General features: G+C 39.2%; 1 protein-coding gene across 7 annotated transcripts in view; it reads left to right on the top strand.

Moving 5' to 3' along the window:
- Positions 1-22,331, top strand: part of LOC112151031 (microtubule-associated protein 4) — a 111,504-nt gene that overhangs the window by 11,408 nt on the left and 77,765 nt on the right. For all 7 annotated transcript variants that reach the window (XM_024279639.2, XM_024279636.2, XM_024279635.2 and 4 more), the window contains exon 2: positions 18,110-18,298. In XM_024279639.2, the coding sequence (XP_024135407.1) occupies positions 18,112-18,298 (187 nt within the window). In that variant the 5' untranslated portion in view covers positions 18,110-18,111. The remainder of the gene's footprint in view (positions 1-18,109; positions 18,299-22,331) is intronic.

Genomic DNA, 22,331 nt, shown 5'->3' with positions numbered 1-22,331 from the left:
TTATTTCATTCACTTAAAGGGAGCATGTGGGTGACGTCACAGCTCTGTCTGGGGCGCGCGTGCAGCGCAGCTCGACACAGAAGAGAGAGAAGTCTGTTCTGCGGTTAAAAGAAAAAGCATTCTAACAAATAAGCATCTGGACCTTTTTTCTGTCTGAAAACACCACAGCATAAATTCAAGTTTCTGTCACGGCGCTCGCGCTCATGAGACTTCAGGCTCCAAGCTTCAAAAGTGCGTTTGCAGATGAAGCGATGAGGAAAAGAGGAGGGGGAGCTGCTGCGCGATTCTGTATGACCCGCAATTTCTAAAGCGCTTTGGCGCTCCAGGACCTCTTGGTGTGTCGGCTGTGCAGCGCTCAGATCAGACACTTCATACCGAGAAGCGCATTTATTTCGAAAAAAGTGTTTCCATTACAGTTTTGCGAAAAATGTCTATTTCCTCCTCTAAGCGCAAAAACTTTTTTTCGAAAAATGCCAGTTTTTTTCGAAATTGTGGTGTTTCCATTAGGAGAGTTTATTATCCAAATTCCAATTTGCGAAATTTCAGAGTTAATGGAAATGCGACTCTTGGTTATCTCGTTAAGGAGAAAACGATTTTAAAAAAGAAAAATAGTGGGATAGGCCGTTTTTGGCTTCAGAAATAATGAACATCTATGTTTAAGATGTTTTAATCTTTAATTCTTTATAAAGGCAGGTGTGATTTAAAAAAATTGCGTCACAATAAAATAAAATTTTCGAGCAGCTCTCAAGTGAGTTGTGCTATTTTTAGAAGAGACCTGCGGGCGACTGATGTGGAGCGCCAGGTCGCCCGCGGGCGACGTGTTGGTGACCCCTGGTCTAGTGCATGGGTGCCCAAAGTGGGGCCCCCGGGCCAAATTTGGCCAGCCAAAGATGATCTTTTTGCCCACCAAGTTGTGGCTTTATTAAAAACCCCTTACCCGTTTCCCATTGATTTTTTTATGGTGTTCCAAAACTCTGCAGCTGTTATATACTTTCAACCTCCGGGTGGTGCTGTTAGCACTCTCTTTGCCTGTTCCTGTGGGTGAAATAACCCCCAAATGAGTAATTCCTGGGCTTTTTTTAGTGCTAGAAATTACCCAGAGCCGTCATGGTCACTTCTGATGCTAGTTGGTATAGAATTTTTTTCAGCTAGCCAAGATGGAGTCAGATGGACAAAGGCAGTGGCACATGGATGAAGTCAACAGACCAGCTCCACGTCTCTCATTAGGATCCCAGTTTGCTGTCTGCATTTGGCCCTTGGACTGGGATCCAATTTAGATTTTGGCCCCTTGAGCAAAAAAATTCGGGCACCCCGGGACTAGTGTCTATATTGACTGTTTTTGGGAACTAGACTGAGCAAGTGAGATGTCACCCATGGAAAATGACTTACTTTTGCTTCCAACCAAATCAAGTCCATTCTGTCGCCATTTTTCTACAATATGTCCGTGGCCATGTTGGAAGCAGAGGTCCTCAGTGAGCCGTGATTCTTGTCAGTCTTACTGGCGAAACTCCAGACTCGCATAAGCTCATGTGATAACCCTCCATTTATTACGATTTGGGTCGTTAATAGCCCCAACTTCACAAAAATTGCTGCTACTCTGCTCCGGCGAAAATTTGAACCCAATGAAACGGATTCAGAGCGCCGCAGAGGCCAGATCGCAGAGGTCAGTCATGATCATATACAGTGGAGGTTACTCTAGCACTTTTAATGGAGCCGTAACGCTTGCCGTGGGAGCCCGGGGTAGTCCACATTTCTATGGTAGCCACTCTCTCCAGTCAGTACTGGGCATAGAAGGCCACAACCCTTCCACTGAAAGCAGACTCGGGAGAATCAATGAAACGTTCAACTCAAGGCCACCTACTTTTATTGAGGCATCTGACTGGTCAGTTTCTAATTCGAATGACTTGCAGTATTACAACATCTTTTTGAAAAAAAGGGGTTTATCATAAACACGTTAAAAAGATGTAATAGAGCATGAATGGTTATTCTAATAAATAGAATGATGGAATATCTGCTTTTGTGGGATGTATATGGCAGGCGAGGCGGGAGGAGTCACTTAGTCCAGCTCTCTTGCACAGTCAATGAAGTGTTGTAGATTCTAATAGCTGACAGGAAGAGAGATCTGTGAAAGCTTTCCTTCCAATGGCGAGGTGTTAGTCTGACTGTAGGAGCTCAGTGCAGCCAAGGTCGTAGTTGAAACTTCAGATGTCTTTGAACAAGCTCGGAGTTTAGTTCATCTGCTGAGATTATTTAAACTTATTGTAGGATTTTTTTAATTAGTAAAGAAGGTTTACTTTAGTGAAATACTTGCCTTTGTCAATACTGTATTGTTCCCAACCTCAGTTCTTTATACTGTCCGGCATGTTTTCTTTGTAGCCTTGATTAAGCACACATGATTCAGCTCATCATCAGGCTGATAATGATAGTCATCAAAGGCAGGTGTGTTTGACTTGTGTAGAAGTGAGAAAAAAACTAGGACAGTGTTCCTGTAAGACCACTATTGAAAAAGTAGCTTTTCTAAACTTTTTTGCTATGTGTTACCATTTTAACATAGTTGAGTAGTTGAATTAAAAAAATAATAAAACCTTTCATCCTCCTAAATTTACTTTACTGTAGGACCAAACGTCACCATATTTGCTAAAATGCTGATGTAAGCTTTTGGCAGCATAAGCTACTAAATGCAAATAATAAGAAGACATTTATGATTTATAACCCAACTCCATCTAAAGAATTACTGATTTTAGTTGTCGTCTGAACCACCCAAGTCTGCACAAAGCACTTCCCCTCTCAGTCAGTAATAAATAAAAAGTGAGAGAAAGTACGTCAGCTTCCGGAAACATTTTTGCCCAAACGTTTTCCTCATGTCTCTTAACTGAATTTATAAATTTGTCAGTTACGTTTTTGTCTTTTTTTGCTCCTAATTTGTGTATCTCTTTAAGCAAAGTCTTCCTCAAACCCTAATGATGTTTTGAAAGCAGATACGCAAGATGAAGAAGAGAGAGCATGGACACGTGGGGATTTGGTCACGCAGCTGGAACGGCCCCACGTGTGTGTTACGTGCACATAGGTCCATTCAATGCATGTGTTTTGGAGAGTGAGACTGCGTGACAACAGGAGATTGAATGAATGAATGAAATGATGAAGGGATGGACAGTAGAGGGGAAGAATGGAATGGGACAGAGTGAACCAGCTCCTGTAATCCCTTCTCACAACGGTAGCAGCTGGACTCGTGTGTCAGAAAGCAGGCTTTACAGCTGCCAATCAACCCGGCTGGGATTTACACAGCAAGCTGAAGAGTTGGAAGATGTACAGACTGATGCAAAGGTGGATTGGATGTGGAGTTAAGCCTGTGAAAATATCAAGTTTTTGCAAAGAAGTATGATCTTTCCATTAGCGATTGATTTAACTTAATAGTTAAGATCTTGTACACTCTTTTTAGCTCTATAGGGGCCCAAATTACTAAAGGTTTATGCAGGCTTTAAAATTAAATAATTTGGTTATGACTGATTTTGGAAAACACCATCTAGATTGAGACGTGGTAGGTTTATTTTACTAGACAGTAAAAAGTGCCATTACAGCGGAAAATGCGTAATTGTGCAAAAAATGATCAATCCATCATTATGGTCCAATGTGTGGAAACACGTTGAATTTTGCAAATGTATGTGACCATATGGTGTGGAAGAATGTCATACTGGTTGAATGTATGGCCAAAGATGTTCTGGATCTATTTTAGGTCAATGAATCAGTACCAATATTGACACTGAATCATATTAGCAACCACAAATTAAGTTACAAATTCAATCATTGTTAACATTAGTACTAGGTGATATGACTATACGTATAGGGCAGGGTTGATGAAAGTTATTAAGCTTAATAAATCTATAACCGATTCATAAAAATATAGATCAATGTAGCACATAAGGCTAAAGTCCGCTAGCTTGATGCTAACATTTAATGGAATTTCCCATAGGACAGCTAATGCTAACGTTCGGTCGACCTAAATCAGAATCAGAAGAATCAGAAGCAACTATATCGCCAAGTGTGATTACACATATGAGGAATTTGTCTTGGTGATGATGGTGCCCAACACGCACCAACACACCGAGGCAGCCACCCGTGGCGCCAAAAACATACATTGCTAACTAAATGAACATTTTTATAAACTTACAGGTGTGAAATTTTCAAACTCTTTTTAGGAAATATTTTTTAAAGTAACCATGGGTGGCCTAAAATAGTATTTTTTGCTCATACTTTCTTCTTCTTCTTGAAAAAAGTGTACTGCTACAGTGCAAACTCCACCTAGTGGCCAAACTGAAACGTCCTCCAGGAGAAGCAGAACAATGTTTACAATGTTAATGATCTGAACATTTTAGTTAGAACTTCTCCTTTAGAGAATCCATGTAACACTGGATGATTAACAATCTAATTATTTGACTGATACATTTTACAATATGTGAACTGTATTAGATTAATATAAATGTATTCAAAACATACAGTAGATTATTAATGTATTTCTAAACAAATGTGTAAAAACTCAACATTGAATCTAATTGAGTGGATAGAAAGAATTAAAAAAAATTGTAATCCAATCGATCCAGGCTCTTTTGATTGAATCGTTTCTGCAAATTATTATCGATACCCAGCCCTAGATGCATATCGCGTGGGCGATGGAAAGTGTCTATGTGTTTATTTTTATTGCTGAACATTTGTGCAAAAATGTGTTATCCTACTAAGAAACTTGAAACTGAACTTTAAAAAGTTTCTTATTTGTTATTATTCAATTATGTTACTTTAAAAAATAAAGTCAGAGAGAAGTAAATGACGTTTTTGTCTATTTTTTTCAGAGAATAACTGAAAATATACTTAACTGTGGTATCGATAACGATATGGTGATAAATATCACTATTGTGATGTCCAATTTCTTTCTATTTCACCCAGCACTAGTTAAAATTAATCATTACACCCCCAGAATTTGCTTTAGGAAATCTAGATTTTGTTCTTACAGATTTCTTTATCAAGCTTAAGAATGAAAAGTCCCAGTTGTTGCATATTTTTTTCTGACCACTTTCCTTTTGTTGTTGCAACACACCAAGCTGCTGTGTGCACACAAGTCAAAACCTCTGTCATGTCCCAGCCCTTCATGAATGTGTGTCCACCACCAGTGTCTGTTGAGGGATTAGAGTCTGACCTCTGTTTGTGTACACGTGTGTGTGTGCCTGCGTGTGTGTGTGTGAGCTACTTTGCATTCCATTGCGATGTGTAAAGCTTTACAACAATAGGGCAAAGAAATGGTGTGTGGGGGACATACAGGGTGTCCATTCAGCTCTTCTGCTGTGTTTGTGACTGGGTAGCGGGACATGATTGGGGGCGTTGATGCAACTACCTGTCTCTCTGTGTGCCTGTCTGCCTGCTCTCTAATGTGCACTCTAATGGACTCGGTTAAGTGCTGAATTACAAAAACATCCTGTGTAATTTTATTACGAAGTTCCGAACACTACCTCTTTTACCGGGCCCTCAATCAGACCCACTGTGAGCTCCATCGGGACCTTGTGCGGAGCTCAGGACACCAACAGGCTACAAATGGCCAATCGCCAAACTGGAGCTTTGACCAAACGTCAATATTGCACTGAAGGGCTGCAGCAAATCAGCAAGCTGATTCAGATTTAAAAATGGTCAGGTTAAGCTTTTTAGTGTCCAGAGAAATACTGTGATGTTGTTATGAATTTACAGCAGCTGCTGTGACCCAAGCAGAAAAAAGACCGGTTCTCCATATAAAGATATGCCTCATTTTTAGAACCACATAAAGAAGTTATATCATCTCCTTTGTATTGTAAATTTTGGGTCATAAAATGAAGAATGTCCAAAAGAAGCATTTAAAGCCATAAAACCTATAATAGAATTTACCTGAAAGAAATGTGACGAAATTCTGCTATAGAGAATAATATAAGAGCAATAATTCCAAGACAATAATTGTAAATGATCAAAAGAATCAAGACTTTGGAGTTTTTTGTTGAATGTCACGACCAAAAGAACCAGAAACAGTGGATGGGCTCCTATAAAGGATTTCCTAGATAAAAACTAACTGGCTCGGATGTTTCTGTGTGTATTTCTTAACCCTTGTGCTATCTTATGGGATCTAGATGACCCAAGCCTTACATTGATGTGTTATCCATCCCATGACAAATGTGAATGGAGGTGGAAAGGATTTAATGTCTGTCATGGACACCACTGAAAATCAAAAATCATTGGGAAAAAAAAATGTTTAGCACACTGTCTTGTGGGGTCCACATGGCCCCTAACCCAACGTCAACATACCTATAATAGCTCAAATAGTATGACTCCTATCATCCTTTTTGATGTATTTTCAACATGTTCTCAGTGGTCTTTTTTGTATTATGATGATGACGTTTTAAGAATCAACAAATTCAACTTGATTTGAATAAAGAAATACACAGACGTAGTTTTAATCGTCATTTTCTTCATATGTATCCTCCATCATGAGAAAAATGCTACAAGAACATGCCAAAAACACAATTTTCCTTGGAGTGGGTCTCGAAGTTCTCGTGCATGCATGGGTTTTCTCTGGGTACCCCGGCTACCTCCCACAATCCAAAAATATGCATCTCAAGTCATTTGATGTCTGCAAGTTGTCCCTAGGAGTGAATTTGAGTGTGTGTTTTGTTGGGGAGACCCGTCCAGGGTGTTCACGGTTGACTGATAGATGGATTCTTGGCCTTTGTGTTGACAAAAAATAGATTTGTCTTCACTGATGTTTGGAAGTTACAAATGCAGGTTGATGGTGTTGAAAGCATTGGCTCCAATATATCTTTTCCATCACACTGATTTCACTGATGTTCCATTTTATTAGTGTAAGGAAATTTATTCTGACTTGTAAACTTCTAGTCTCAGTTGAAGTCATGTTTGTAGTTCTGAATGGAATGATGTTGGGTTCATTAGGTGACAGTTGGCAATCTATGATTTCTTTTATGATTTTGTGCCAAAAACATCAGTACAGAACAGATAAACTGCTGAGGGCTCACGTGTGATGCCATGACGTTTATCCGGGATAATGTAAAGAGTGCCTAAGGTCTTTTGCTAAACTCTTGGACAAATTTGATTTTTAAAAAAGGCGGGGGTACATTGCATATTTATACAGTGCTTTTCTACCTTCCTTTAAGACCCAAAGTGCTTTACAGCCGCAGTCCTATTCATCTATACACACACATATTCACACTCTGCTGCTGATCTCTGGGGGCAGCCTCAACCATCAGGAACAATGTAGGATTCAGTGTCTTGCCCAAGGACACCTCAACACATGGGCGGGAAAGACAGGAACCAAACCTGCACCACGACCGGGCGATAGACAAGGGACACTAAATAGTGTGACCGTCCTTGTCATGCCAAACACACTCTCAACTGTTTGTGTGGTGGCTGCAAATTGACCTGAAAGGAATGTCAGTGACATTATCTCAAAATGCAAATTTCAGCTCAGGGAAATATGTTTATACTACTGTGGATAGGGTTTCAAACTCTATCCCTTTCCAAATGAAGGATTTTATCTGTTATGGGACAATGGAGCTACTGTGTGTTACTGTTTATGCACCTGTATGGTCCAGTTGTAAAATGGTTGTTTTACACAACAATAAATCCTATAGAGTTCCATTCAGCAAACCAGAATGGAGGAACGCTCGGAAGTTGTTTCACTGGGTGTGGACAGGTATCAGGTTACCATTACTCATTGCTGCTCTGATGCATCACTGTTCACTACTGCTTGATACATATTTGCACTGTTTTTGGCAGAAACTTGGTTGTAGTTTATACAAAGACAAAAACAAATGCTTGTTTACATTTAATTAACAATTTTTTGTTGTTTACAGTGTTCTCCTTTACAAAACCTTAGAATTATTTCTAAACTCTAGGAAAACAGAAGTGCTCAACTGGTCAAGCAGGGGAAAGGTGGCCAGAGGCATAGAAACTAGGTCCAGACATTCCAGCGGTACAGCCTTCTGTTCATATCAGTTGAGGATAGTTTATTGGGTTTCTTCAGCCAAACTAGTTTAAGGCTCCAGTTTACATCTATTGGCTTATGTTGAATTACTTTATGGACCACCAAAGATCTAAGCGACCACACAGTTTTATCAGATACTGTTGTGATCTTCTGAACATGAAGGAGAGAGCTTGATAGTTTTGTTAATGTAGTGATGCTGATTGTTTTTAGAACATGAATGTTGTATAAATGAAGTGTTTTGATTGTTAAAGATGCAACAAAAGAAATTAATATACCATACTCTACTGTTCAAGATATTCATTTAATAAATGCATGTTTGAAAATGGGATAGGCAGAAGCAAACTCTTATTTAACCCATGAAGACCCAGACCCATGTTTTCCTTAAAAATGCAAATATGTGGAAAATACCACAAGCCGAGTTGACCAGAGAAAACATTTCAGACATTTTCTGTTACACTGACGTCACTATGGGTTCTTATGGGTTAAGCCTATCCCTTTATGTCTTACGATGGAATAGAGCAGAATTCTCACAAACGTCAACGTCTATCTATGAAAACAGGAATGTCTTAGGACAGGGGTGTCAAACTCAATCGCACAGGGGGGCAAATTCCAAAACACACCTTAAGTCGCTGGCCGAACAGGATAAACATTTATTAAACACTCTTAAAACTACATTTTTAAAACTTTAAGACCCTAACTTTTTAACATAATTATGAACTAGATATATAGCATTACCTGCAATAATGCTAACGTGAATGCTGTAAGATGAATTTGGTTGCTAAAGATGCTACTGCTTATAGCTGAAAATGCTGAAATTGTTAGCTGAAAACGCTGAAGCCAGTAGCTGAAAACACTAAAACTGACAACCAGTTAAAATATTAGCTAAATGCCAAATAATCCTAAAGAGGAAAAAAAAACTTAGGTTAGCCAAAACAGCTAGCATGTAGCTGAAAAAATAGCCTAAATTAGCCAAAACAGCTAACGTATAAATATTAGCCAGACGCCAAAACAGCCTAAAAACTTTTTGACAAAGCCTAAAATAGCCAAAACAGCTAGCATGTGGCTTAAATATCAGATAAACTTCAAAACAGCCTAAAAAACAAAAAAGGACTAAATCAGCCAAAACAGCTATCTTGTAGCTCAAACATTAGCTAAACTCCAAAACAGCCTAAAAAAGCTTAAAGTAAGCCTAAATTAGCCAAAACAGATAACATGTTGATAAAAAAAATCCAAAGAATCTTAGTAAATTTCACAATAGTCCAAAAAGCTACCAGAATGCAAATTTTTAAAAGTCTAAAACTGCAACTCTCTTAACATAATTATGAATAATAAAAAGGCAGGAATATTATTCCAGAATAAATCAACTTACACTAGGGGTGTTGCGGATCACGGATTATCCGTGGTCCGTACGGATCAGAAGCCACGGTTCGGGACACGGTTCGGACACGTGTGTACCGCGGACCACTCCGACCCCCACCCCCAGCGAGCGCACACACCTTGGGCTCTCATAATTTTAATCATTGTCCGTTCACATCAATGAAATTCTGTCAAATTCCTGTAAATCCTCTTTGTTTTGACCAGCGCTGAAGTAACAGCTTCTCGGTTATTTCTTAAAGTCTGTTCCTGAATCTCCCGCTGCGTGTGGGCGGAGCTTTCAGAGCTTTTCCTGCATAGAGAATTTGGTGTCGGCCGCCACCAGCTCCTGGAAAAGGGGGGATGTGGCTGATTCTAGGAGCCCAGACTGAGAGAGAGTCCACGGAGACCCGAATGATGACAAAATGATACAACAGAAAAAATAATTTCAGTAAACCAATAACCAATATATAATCGCAAATATTTTGATTTTAATGTCAAGGTAACAATAATTATATATTTTGTTTTGGAAACATCGTCTGTGGACCCCCCTTCCTCTTAATTGAAAATGGTTCGGTCCGACTGGACTATTCTTCCACAGCTGTTTGTTACCGTCAGACCCACAGAGTTTAAGGGAGAGAAGACACGCTTTAAAATCAGGAGTTTAAACACCTGATTTAGAGGAGAACCTCCGTGAAAAAAGAAAAAAGGAGACAGTCTGTCTATTGCCGCGCGGAAAGGAGAGAGTGCTCGTAAACGGACAAGGGGGCGGGGCCATGAATTTGAGGGTTTCTTCTGAAGCTTTTGTATGGAGCTTCAAACTAGAATAATTTGTTGTTTTATTGTGTATCAAAATTAGGCTTGTTAGTTACATTTCTGTTTTATAATGAGGTGATCTATAGTAAAATATGTAAATTGAAAGAATGTTCAATAAAGTTACATAATAATAATAATAAAATAAACTTGTTAAGGTATACAAATCTGAAGTCCCCACGAGACACCACCACCTTATTTTAAGCCAGGAAAAACCCTGCAGCTTCCGTCACAAACTTTACTCAACTTGACGCGGATGGATAGATATCAGGTTTATTTAATGTTAAGACCTGAATAAAAGCATCAGTACACGTTTCAATTTCTGGATTCAAAGAATACATCCGTAATGGACATGATTTTATGGCAAGCCAAAAAGATCACCAGGAAAAGCGGGTGCAACAGTGCCACGTTTTACAGATAATTATTATTATTTTAAATATTTAAATGTCCCCATTTGGCGAGTGGGATCAGAACATTTGTATTTCAAGTGAACACCAGATAGATTTGGTATTTTCAAAACTATTTTTAAGCATTCTTTTCTCTGTTTTTGTAGATTTGTATGTATTCAGAAACTACAAGTTTTAGCATTTTGCTTGTGTTCAAACTTTAAAGATTTTTTGTTTTAATAAATAGGCCTCAGTGAGCAAAAGTTTTGAACTTTTGTGTAAGGGAAGTACTTTATATTCATTTTGAATATATGATTTGAAACGTTTCCAAAAATTAATTTAGCTTTCATGTTGTTGTTGTTGTTGTTGTTGTTGTTGGTGGTGTTTTTTTTGTTGTTTTTTTTTTTAACTTTTTACTGATCCGAAAAGTGATCCGAACCGTGACCCTAAAACCGTGACACGATCCGAACCGTGAGTTTTGTGATCCGCAACACCCCTAACTTACACTTTAAATAACTTTCAATATTTTACTCCTCACAAAAATATATTTTGTCAAAATTATACAAGTTAGAAATGAGCGCAAGATAACATCAAGCCGTCAATAACAATAATATAAAATGATCTGGAGGGCTGGATAGAAAAAACCGAAGGGCCGGATCTGGCCCCCGGGCCGTGACTTTGACATGTGTCTTAAGATTACTGAAAACTTTGAGCACCGATATAAGCTGATTTTAGTTTTCTGAGCCGCTATTAAAGTTAACCTGATACAAATGTCTTGGCCACACATTTTAAAATTTGTCTTAATTTGAAAACCATTGTGGAAAATCATTGACATGTATTTTATTTTCAATTGTAATGTGATTCCATGAGCGATGTGTCAACAGTTTTTCTGAATGAAGGCTGAAATTCTACGGTCAGTCGTCTGTGACAACGGAAACCCAACCAGCAGTGAGGCTGCAGGAAATTTACAAGGAGAGGAAGTGGCCTCTTGTACACAGACACACACACATTAACGTGTGTGATCACACACTGAGAAAACGACCTCCACAGGATAAACGAGACTGACTGGGCAGGCCGATGAGCAAACTACCATCGTTAAAGAATTCTGTAGATTTAACTAATTATTCAAATGAATGGACAAGTTTGTCAAAACTTTTGACTCCGTGCAATTGATATAACTGATATAATTTGTGTTCCTCATTAATTCAAACAAAACCCGAGGTCAAAGTGGTTTTTCTATTTTCATAACTATTGCTTCACTTGTGAGGTTGTCCCTAAACATCAAGCTTTGAATCCAAACATTCCAGATCATTAGATTTTAATCAGACCAGATCAATCCCAATAAAACTATCATCTTCTCTTTGATGTCCTTTTTAGCAAAAAACCTTTTCTAACTGTAACATCTGGGGAAACTCCTGTGCTGCTTCTTGTATACATGAATGTAGGCGTTCCTTCACTGATATATTCAGTGGTTTTCATGTGTTTACATTCACCTACCTGTATGTACCCTATGCTGTTTTCGCTTCGTATATTTAGTCACCTCTCTGTGATTTCTTTGTTTTGCTGCATAGTGATTTCCTTTAGAAATATCTTTGAAACCGGTTGCTAAACTGCTTGGCAATCCAAAGCAATAACTTGTGCCAGGTCATTTCCAGACAGAGGAAGCCCGGCTGTTGATAACTGTCCTTCTGTTGAGGATTAAGGCTTTTCTTAGGTTGTATTTCCAAAGTACTGACTTCCTGGGTCTGCATGAGTGCACCGCACTGTTGTTTTGTGCACAATGGCTAATGATATACTCATGTAAAACTAAAAGTAATCCTCCCACGTCCCTGCTGTATTGGTCCACTGCTTTGTTTGGGGAGTGACTTCATCAACCCTGAGCTCCGCGTCACCCTGGCTGCTCTGCCAATGCGCTCTCCTATAATCTCAGGTTGACTCAGTGGTAATTCAGGAATGTGAAACGGCTCTGCTGTTCTTTTACAGTCCATCTTTGAATAGATAAAAGTTCTACACATTGAACAAACACACAATACAGATGTGATATTTGTCTGTTTTCTTGTAGCTCTGAGACGTCTCTGGCTTCTGAATCTCTGATGGACGGGCTGTGTTTAGAGGGAGTTTTCCCGTCCACTGTTGCACTTTGTTTGTTCAATACAGGGTTTACTCCAAAAACCTTCCATGGTTCCGTTGTTGTAGGCTATTCTTATTAAATAAATGAGTCAACCGGGCCTTATCGGAATGATCCACACTAATCTGAAGTAATGATCTGGATTGCTTGGAATGGCTTGGATTGTAACAGTTGCCTGGTTTGTTGGTTCTTTCTTTCTCAAGCTCCTAAAGACTGCTTTGGCTGTGCGTTTGTGCTTTATTAATAAACTGGATAGAAATGTATGCAAAATAACTAGGAAGCAGTTCTGCAATTTTAAGACACAACACTGCCCAACGATACTTTTTATCTTTATTCACTTTTCATGGTTGTTGATGTCAAAACCAGTAAACCAGCATTTTTCTTTCAAATGTATGAAGTGATAACATTGACTGTATATGATAACTGGACTGAGTGAGGGTGACATCATCCATAGAAAATGACTTACTTGTGTTTCCAACTAAATGTAGTCAATTCAGTCTGCATTTCTTCATGATTTGGACGTTGACATTTTGTAGCCAGAAATTGTTGGTAAGCAGTGATTACTCCAAATAGATCTAAGATAACGTTTCTATGGCAACCATTCTCACCAATCAGGAGCTTTCATATACTTTTTTTGAGACCATATGCTTTTATTCAGGCACCTGATTGGCCAGTTTACAACTAAAAAACTTGCACAACTGAAAAACTATGTATTAATAAAAAAAGTAGCATTAGCAAGAACATGCTAAAAAATGTATCAAAGTATAAATATAATGATTGAGTAATAGCTGTTTATTTCTCTAAAGAAGTTTATTATATATATATATATATATATATATATATATATATATATATATATATATATATATATATAAATCTTGGAGCCAACAGGTACTTCCTTTTTGGAATGAAGGGAGGGGAGGGGGTCACTCATTCCAGTTCTCATATACAGACAATGGGTAATCAGACCAAAATTTTGTTAGAAATAAAAAGAAATAAGCTTAGCGGATCAGGCTTTCCAGGAAAATTGGAAAAGGATTTATTCTTAGGAAAAAAATAAAACAGCTGGAGATGTCTGGCTAAAACATAATTGTTTGAGATAAGCGATCTGTGACTGGTAAAAAACATATAGCCATTAGGCTTAAATCTTACACAAACTTTCATTTCAGTCGGAATAAAAAAAGGTCAAACAAATCTCAATATTATGATGACTCCTATTTTTTTGGAGAAAATTCCCTGATCGTTTGAGTACACAGAATTCTCCCTTCTTAATCCTTACACGCCCTCAATAGGAATCACCCTTTTGTTGGATTTCCTTCCTCTGTTGAATTCAGATCTTTTCCGAGCGGCCATGCTATGTCTTTGGGCATCGAGAAAGAGAAACCAGACCCCAGCTGCAGCCTAGTGTGGTAAAATGAAATAAAAAAATTACATTTTTGATTTTGCTTTTGGTTTATCTATCCCTTGGATAACGTCAGCTTTAGAGGGATCTCCGAACTAATGAAAAAGTTCTTCTCCTGTGGTCATGTGGGCTGGCGAACATGTTATTGCAGCGTGTTGTGAAACTCTAGCTGGGTCTCAGGCTGCTGTCGGTCAGATCAAATCATACGCCGAATGGCATGGACCGCCTGGCCTGCAGCTGGCACTTATGGTGTTCCGTCTTATATAAACACGCACAGATGACGGCGGTTAATTATGGAAACCGGTGCAGCACTTGAGAATAGCAAGCTTTGTGGTTCTTGCAGCCGGTGTCCCATGACACACCCTGGCCTCCACCATCAGGGCACATTCACTACTGCTCCTTACGCTGCCTATTAACTTGTGTTATGACTCAACAAACGCAGCTTATGGTGACTGAAGCTATTTTTTTTTTTTCTAGGTGATCTTTTTTGTTTACTTGTTTATAAATTAATATATTACAAGCCTTAGTCACAACTATCTATCCTTACAGGTGGATAGGGGCCGTCTAAAGGTGAAAAATGGGAAAATCTATTTGGCACACACACATGACCCTCTTAAACTTTTAGGATTGTAGACCAGCAATGTCCGAATTCGGGCCTCGAGATCCTACATATTTTCCATCTGATCAACCACTGAAGTTCCTTATTGACTAAAGACACCTGATCCAGGTAATCAGCAGCAAATAAGGCAGGGTTTCTGGAAAACCAGCAGGAGGCCAGCCCTTGAGGCCTGTATTTGGACAATCCTGTCATAGGCCATCCGGTGAGCCTCTAAGGCAAAAATGTTCCTGCTATTTTTTCTACGGGCATGCTGCGCAGAACAGGTTGTAGTGAACTCTTAGGACACATGTAAGGGTAAATAAAGGAGACGAAGTGTATTCTGCGGATTTTCCAGTTTTTTCACCCCACCAAACTGTGAAACCAATTAGTTAAAGTGCACCACCACTTTGGGGTAGCTGTGGAGCAGCAGTAGGGCGGTCCACCCTTGATCAGAAGATTGCAGGTTTGATTCTCGCCATGTGTTGAAGTGTCCTTGGGCAAGACACCTAACCTCGAATTGAATCTGGTGGAAGGTTGGCGCCAGTGTTTGGCAACAGAGCCATCAGTGTGTAAATGTGTGTCATTTTCATGACATCTCAAGCTCACAATGGCACCAAATCATGAAGATGGTTTAAAATAAAGCAAATCAGTTAAAAAATCTCCTATTTATTTATAGAATATTTCAATTTTATGCATGAATTATATACTGCTTATCTACCTTGATTATTGCCCAGTGTTTACAGTCTCTCTCCTATGTAGCCATCCACACACACATTCATTGATGGCTATTCTGCTACCATGCAAGGTTCCAGCTTGTAAGTACTTGAAGCAATGTAGACTTCAGTGCCTTGCTCATGGACATACCAAAGCGGGAACAAATCTGCAACATTGATTAACGGTCAACTGCTCTACCACCACTACATTATTCCTGCTATTATGGATGGCAATGCATTGAGTTGTCTTTGAGGTTAGGAGGTTTGGGATGCAAGAAATATGGATCTGGATGATACGAATAATTGCTTTATTTCAGGTTTCCAAACATCTTTTTCAGAAACTCTGCCCCATCTGTGCCTCCTTCCTGATCCTTTTTAAAGTTGTCCACTTAATATTAATGTTATTGTGAGGCATTGATAGACTTTTGAATCGTCTACTTTAGGCTTGGCTGAACAATAAATCACAAATTGATCTTTCACAATATCAACCTGTCCAATCATAAAAGACTATATAAATTGCGATAAATGGTTACCTTAAATGCTAAAACAATCTCACGGCAATTTGAAGAATTAATTATTTTGAGCCCTTTACACATTTGACCAATTGAATGCCCTTTTATGTTATATGCTCGCCTTCTTTTTAGACGAGGAGTATACTTGAAGTTACGTTGACTTCTATGTGTACAAAACTCTTCTAGTGAAATAGAAATGATGTATTAGATGTTTTTTTGTTTTTGTTCATGTATCACAGATTATATTGCTACTGCAATACTGATTAGTAATATCCCACATCACAATTTTTTCTCATATTGTGCAGCTGTAGTGTACATGTCAGTTTGTGGTTAGGTCATGCATTTAGACACTCTGTCTGATATGAGCTGTAACTGAAAAGAAGGTGTAGTGCAAATGACAACAGCTTATGTGTGATGGGTTTTAGAAACTAGTGTCCACCTTTCAGTTTTTATGGGATAATTTCATAGATGTGCTTAAATAGAGAAGTCTTTTTTTACAGCAAAACTGTTGCTTGCTATGATCTGTGACTATTTACATTTTTAATGCAGAAAAAGGCTGTTATGCACTTCATTTGATGTTTTGTTGTTAACTTGATGCAGATTTGAGCCTGCTAATCCAGTAAAGCACTTGCAAGGACACATGATTCCTGTGGCAAACTTTTTGTTTGTGTCGCAACTCGATTGAAAATCCAGCAGAGGGGGGTAAAGAGCTGTTCTACAACCTTCAGCTGCCTCCCATTGGAGAGTTTGAACCTGACTTTAATGCAGTTGTGTTGCCTTCATTTGGCGTTTGATCATTGGGACTCTTAAGAGTGACGTGAAGAGTGAAGCAAACACGCATAAATGCAGTGAGAGTCTGAGCAGCACAGAAAGACTTACAGCTGCTGGCACTGAGGATAATCTGGCTTTAAGGTTGGAAGATGACATGACAGAAATCTGTGAGTTCCTTTGGGGCTCGCAGATTTGAAGTCAGATGACGTCCGGGATCAGCCTCTAACTGCTTACATGTGTGTTCATATTTACAGTCAGGGCTGCTCTTCCAGTGTTCTGACTTATCCTAGGGTTTCTAAATCCCATGATCAGTTCTGCCTCCTGGTGGTACAGAGTGGTATGTCGTATAAGTTGGGCTTTTGGGTGTTAAATCCTTAAGGAAACCACTTTGAAATGAATTGACATTATTGTGAGCACAAACATGTAAAAGGGTAATCAAGCACTAAATCCACTTTTTTTACCTCTATAAATAGGGCTTTGAAAGTGATGTCTGTTGGTCATGGCCACATTTTTGACGAATTAAAATAAACTTGAAAATAAAGACAAAAACAGTCTGTGTGCTGCCCCCTACAGGTTGAAGCGAAGTATTATAGATGAATTTTGTGATTGATCAAGTGGTGTAAGTCCCAGAAGTTTCGCATCATTATGCTCTGCAGCTCCAGTAAGAAAGCCCCGCCCATCTTTAATTCTGTAACGAACAGTCGTTATCGCGTTAGCTTTAGCATGGCTCATAGGTGTTTTGACTTCGGCTGTTAAAAATCTACTAGCTTACTTAGGCAACAAAGGTTGAGTGCAATTGGCATTAAATCCAGTAAACTCCGTCCTGGTGATGGATTTATTGAACGTTTCACTCGAGATTTTTTTGTTTAATATGTTAGCCTTTATTAGCTATACTGCTAGCGGAATTTTACCACTCACAGACACAGGTCCCTTTCGAACCTGCAAACCCTCAGCTAGCAGCCCTGCTGTCAGGCATTGCAAAAGCAGCGTTTTGAGCCAGCAGCTCCAAACAATAAAGTTCTGGACCATGAGCGCCAGCCTTGGGAGAAGGGGGAGGAGAAAAATCCTCAACTTCCTCAAAAAGTTGTGTGGAGAAACTAGCATCACTCTGCCCAGTACCATTCTCCAGATGAAGACCCAGTGTATGCTACATAAAGCTGCCTCCACTAGCCCCGCCCCCCTTTTGGGGCATTTTTCAAACCTGGGCTGAACTGCCCTGTTTGGTAACCCTTTAAGTAATGTTTTTTTAATTCTTTATATTGGTGTCTGGTTCTAATCAACCTCATGAGGCTCTGTGTACATCAAATGAAACATTGAATGTTATAATTATACCGTTTTACAAACATCTATGTATTTATTATTCATTTTCCAGATGTATAGACTTTACATGGTGTTGACTTTTCCCTCCTCTGCTTCCGTCTGCAGCCATGGCTGAGTTGGACCTTAGCCTGAGCGACGCGCTAACGGACAGCGCTCCTCAGTTGGGCCAAGAGAACCAGGTGGAGCGGGACTTTGTGGCTCAGCTGGAAGCGGAAACCTTTGACGATCAGGTGAAGGAAACGGTCGGGAAGACGGACTTTATCCCCTTGTTGGACAACGACGACGTCAGGGCAGGTGAGAGCGATGACCAAAGAGGTGCCGTCCGTCATCCATATTCCATCGTCACTGTTACAACACTTCACTTAATGAGACTTGCCATGGATTTGGTATTATCTACTATCTAAACCCAAAGACCGGGTCTGTTATGCAACCTGAGCTCCAGCTGTTCTTACATGACTTATGCTATTTGGCACTGCTGGACACTGGCTGCCATGGTGGATCTGCTCAGGTGTCATTCAGCTGTAGGGACAACAATAGCTGGGAGATATGCAGAGTAGCGGTCAAAGCCTTGAACATCCAAACTGAGTGGTAAGATGTGGATATGACAGAGCTCTATTCAACTGAGAAACACGCTCTGCGGTCGAGATTTGTTTCACGGATCTCCTTCTTGAGTGACTCTGGAAGGTCTTCTCTGTTTGTAGGATGTATTGGACACTCATGCTTTCAGAAAAGGTCTTCAGTTAGACGTGGGTCACTGCATAACTACTACTGGAGCCAGGACAGTTGAAAACACAGAAAGCAAAGCAGAGTTTCTAGTAACTATGAGAGGAGACATCATTGTAAATCTCTCTCTTTAGCAATCTTAGACTATAACCCTGGACACATGCTTTCTAGTTTTGCTCTTCTCTTCTACTCTCTCTCATTTTTATATTTTATTAGTAACAGATGGCAAATTTTTACACAATAGATTTGCATACATCTCTATGGAAGAAAAATTATTCGCTGCATTCACATTGATTGCTGGTTATGTTCCATATTTGCGTCCTCCACCTCTGTTTTGATGGACACCAAATTCACTGCCTGTCCAAAAATGTGTTCATAGATTTGACACAACTGCTATTTAGCCTCATCACAAATGAATCATTGACTTTAATATGGGGTCAAATCAGAATCAGCTTAAAATGAATGAAAAACCAGATTTAAAATGAGAAAACCAGGCATTGTAAATAATTAAAAAAAAAACCTGAACATTTGAAAGCAGTTTTAATCTCAAAAATACATATTGGAAGCTTAAAGTAATGATTAAAAAATAAATAAATAAATAAAGTTGTAAACTTAAAATAAATATTGTGATATCAAAATAAAATGTACATTTGAAACTTGAACAAAAATAAAGATAAACCTAAAACGTTACCAACAAAAAAACTGTTCATTTATATTTTCAGATTTTCTTTTTTTCGTTTCTCCCACTTTGCTTTCAGTTCTCTATTTTCAGTTTCAATTCAGAGTTTTTGAGTTTTTGCTGCTGAGTTGATCTAAGTTTACATCAGGGTGGGGCTTTGAGCTCATTGGCTGCTGGGACAAATACATGTAAAAAATAACATAAAAATAAGAATTACATTTGTGGATTATTTTATTTCTGTATCAGTGCATATAAGAAACATATCAAGTTCAGAACTACATTAATAATAATTTTTTAAAATGTTTTGTTTTGTTTTAATTTAATTTAATTTAAAAAAAAAGTTATTCTCCTTCAAGAATTCCTACTGGAATAACGTTGAAGGTGGAAAAGATACAGTAAATCAAAGAACATTTTCATCATGAAAGCTGAGGTTCAAATCCCGGCTTCTCCAGCTTCCTCCAACAGTCCAAAAATATGCGTCGTAGGTTGATTGAACACTTTAATTTGTCAGTGGGACTAAGTGCCAGTGTGTGATTGTGCTCACTGTCTGTCCAGCGTGGATTCTGCCTTCCGTCGACACAAGGTTACCCTCTAGCATCCCTGTGATCTCGAAGGGATGAAGCGAGTTAAGAAAATAGATCCTGATCATCCTCTCAAACGTCCACAGTGAAGAGTGGGCTCTGTAAGTCACAGAAGAGGTGTGGCTAGGATCAAGGTTTTGGTTTGCCGATAGATCAAATGACAGGAAGCGACAGTTAACCAGGGATGACTCGGCTCTCAGGCCTGTTATTGTTACCCAGACGCTTTGCTCTGACAGTCGGGCTGTGTGGGCATTCGTCAGTGACAGCCAGCTGCGGGACGGGCTGTGGGTGGCCTTGCCAGTGATCAACTGTGGCATGCCGCATGCATTGGGATGATCCCAGACATGCTGACACGCAGAGTGCCAAGCCGCACGAGCGCTCGACGGACTCGGTTTTCTCAGTCAGCAGAAAAGCAAGACAGAGGAGACGCTTGTTTTTTCCCCCGCATTCTGCCTGGTGTACACGCACTTTAAGACTCGCTTGCCATGTCTGCATTGCATTTCCTGTTTTTCATGTCTGTGTGAACATTAATAAATCATGCCCTGACAGCGTGCGAGTGCAGGCTTTTACATGCCTGTGCCTGCTGCTGCTGACAGCATGCTGGGCTGTCACTTCCAGTTTGGATGTGGTGGAAACTTGAACATGAGCTGTTTTTTGCTCTGTGGAGACACAGACTGGTAATCCATGAGAGCCTGAAGATTACATTACATATATGCACGATAATATCAACACAATATCAGATAATTGTATTAAAAGCTCATTGTCCCCAGATCCAGACTAACGGTGGTCCCTCACTATAACCTTTGGCGGTCTTGCAGTTTAACTGATTATTTTTGTTTTTTAACAGCGCTTTTTTTTTTTTTGCTGCGCACTGATTGGCTGTGGACCGTTGTCCTCAGTACCGTGTCTCTTTTGCATTACAGAAGGCATCCATCCAGCAAAGATGATCTTTATTTACATTCTATTAAGCTGGACTTCTTGTTGTTCTACAAAGGTTTCAATTTTAAGAGTTTAAAAAGAGAGAAAAGTTTAATAGTGCTTGGTGAGAGATTTACAGCCTTAGACTTCTGTAATAATTGTAAAAAATAAAGATTTGTTTTTACTACAAGTTGGTCTGAACAATATGTTGCAGCAAAAAATGCATAATAAAGAAGAAAAGACCATATTAAACTCAGACTTGAATATAAGTCTCACTTTCGAAAAAAAAAAGATTTAATTAAACACAGGAGCAAAAACAGATATTTCATCTTGAAAGGCAAATAATAATAATGGAAGTAGATAACAAAAATAGACTGATGTTCACGCATCACTTCTGTAAATGGTAAATGGTAAATGGTGTGTACTTGTATAGAACTTTCTACCTTCCTTGAAGGCCCAAAGTTTTATAGTTACAGTCACATTCACACACTGATGGTTGCTCCGCTGCCCAACACTGGCGCCAACCTCCCACCAGGGCAAGGATGGGTTCAGTGTCATGCGTAAGGACACAGCGGGAATTGAACCTGCAATCTTCTAATCAAAGGTCGACCACCCTACCACTGCATCCGTCTGGTTTCTTTTTGACTTCTTTATTAGTAAACCGTGTTTCTTATTCTCTTGGTGTCCAGTTTTGACAAGACAAAAACAAAGCTACGGATAACAAGTTAAACAAAGGTTATTTTGCTATTATGTTACTGGTCTGGCCCACTTAAGATCAGACGGGTTGAATGCAGCCCCCAAACCAAAATGAGTTTGACACCCCTGGGTTAAACATTGGATAAGGGTATACTTATTCTTTGCAGCAATCTAGTACTGCTTTTCTTTTTTGAGTGTGAACTATTAACTTTAAATGAGAACTGGACTGAGTGACCCCTCCCCCTTCGCTTTATAAACAGGAAGTATCTGCTGGTTCCAAGAAGCCAAAATCTCATTGACTTCTATTGAGAAATAAACTGCTATTACCCAGTCATTCTATTGGTCAGAGTAATAATTCTTGCTCTTTTTTTTTTTCTTTAATAATCTTATTTTTTTCATTATATTCTTCAGTAGTGCAAGTTACTCAAGTTATAAACTGACCAATCGGATACCTCAATACAAGTCTGTGATGCCTGCTGAACTCCACAGATTCTCATACTTCAGTGGTAGGGGGCTCACTCCAGATCTTTACTATAGAAACGTGGACCAGTCACAGCTTACTGATGTTGTTTGGCTTCAACATGCTGGTGTCCATAGAACAAAAATATGGCAACTAAGTTTACTTCATTTCAGGAAACAATTTTCTATGGATGACATCACACTCACTCAGTCCAGCTCACTTATACAGTCAATGGTGTGAACCCTGTACATCAGGGGTCTCAAGCTCAAA

This window comes from Oryzias melastigma, linkage group LG20 (genome assembly GCF_002922805.2).
Source record: "Oryzias melastigma strain HK-1 linkage group LG20, ASM292280v2, whole genome shotgun sequence".
In the NCBI taxonomy this organism is placed as follows: Eukaryota; Metazoa; Chordata; class Actinopteri; order Beloniformes; family Adrianichthyidae; genus Oryzias; species Oryzias melastigma.
The sequence above is the reverse complement of the archived record's forward strand: the minus strand, read 5'-3'. Positions and strand labels throughout refer to the sequence as shown.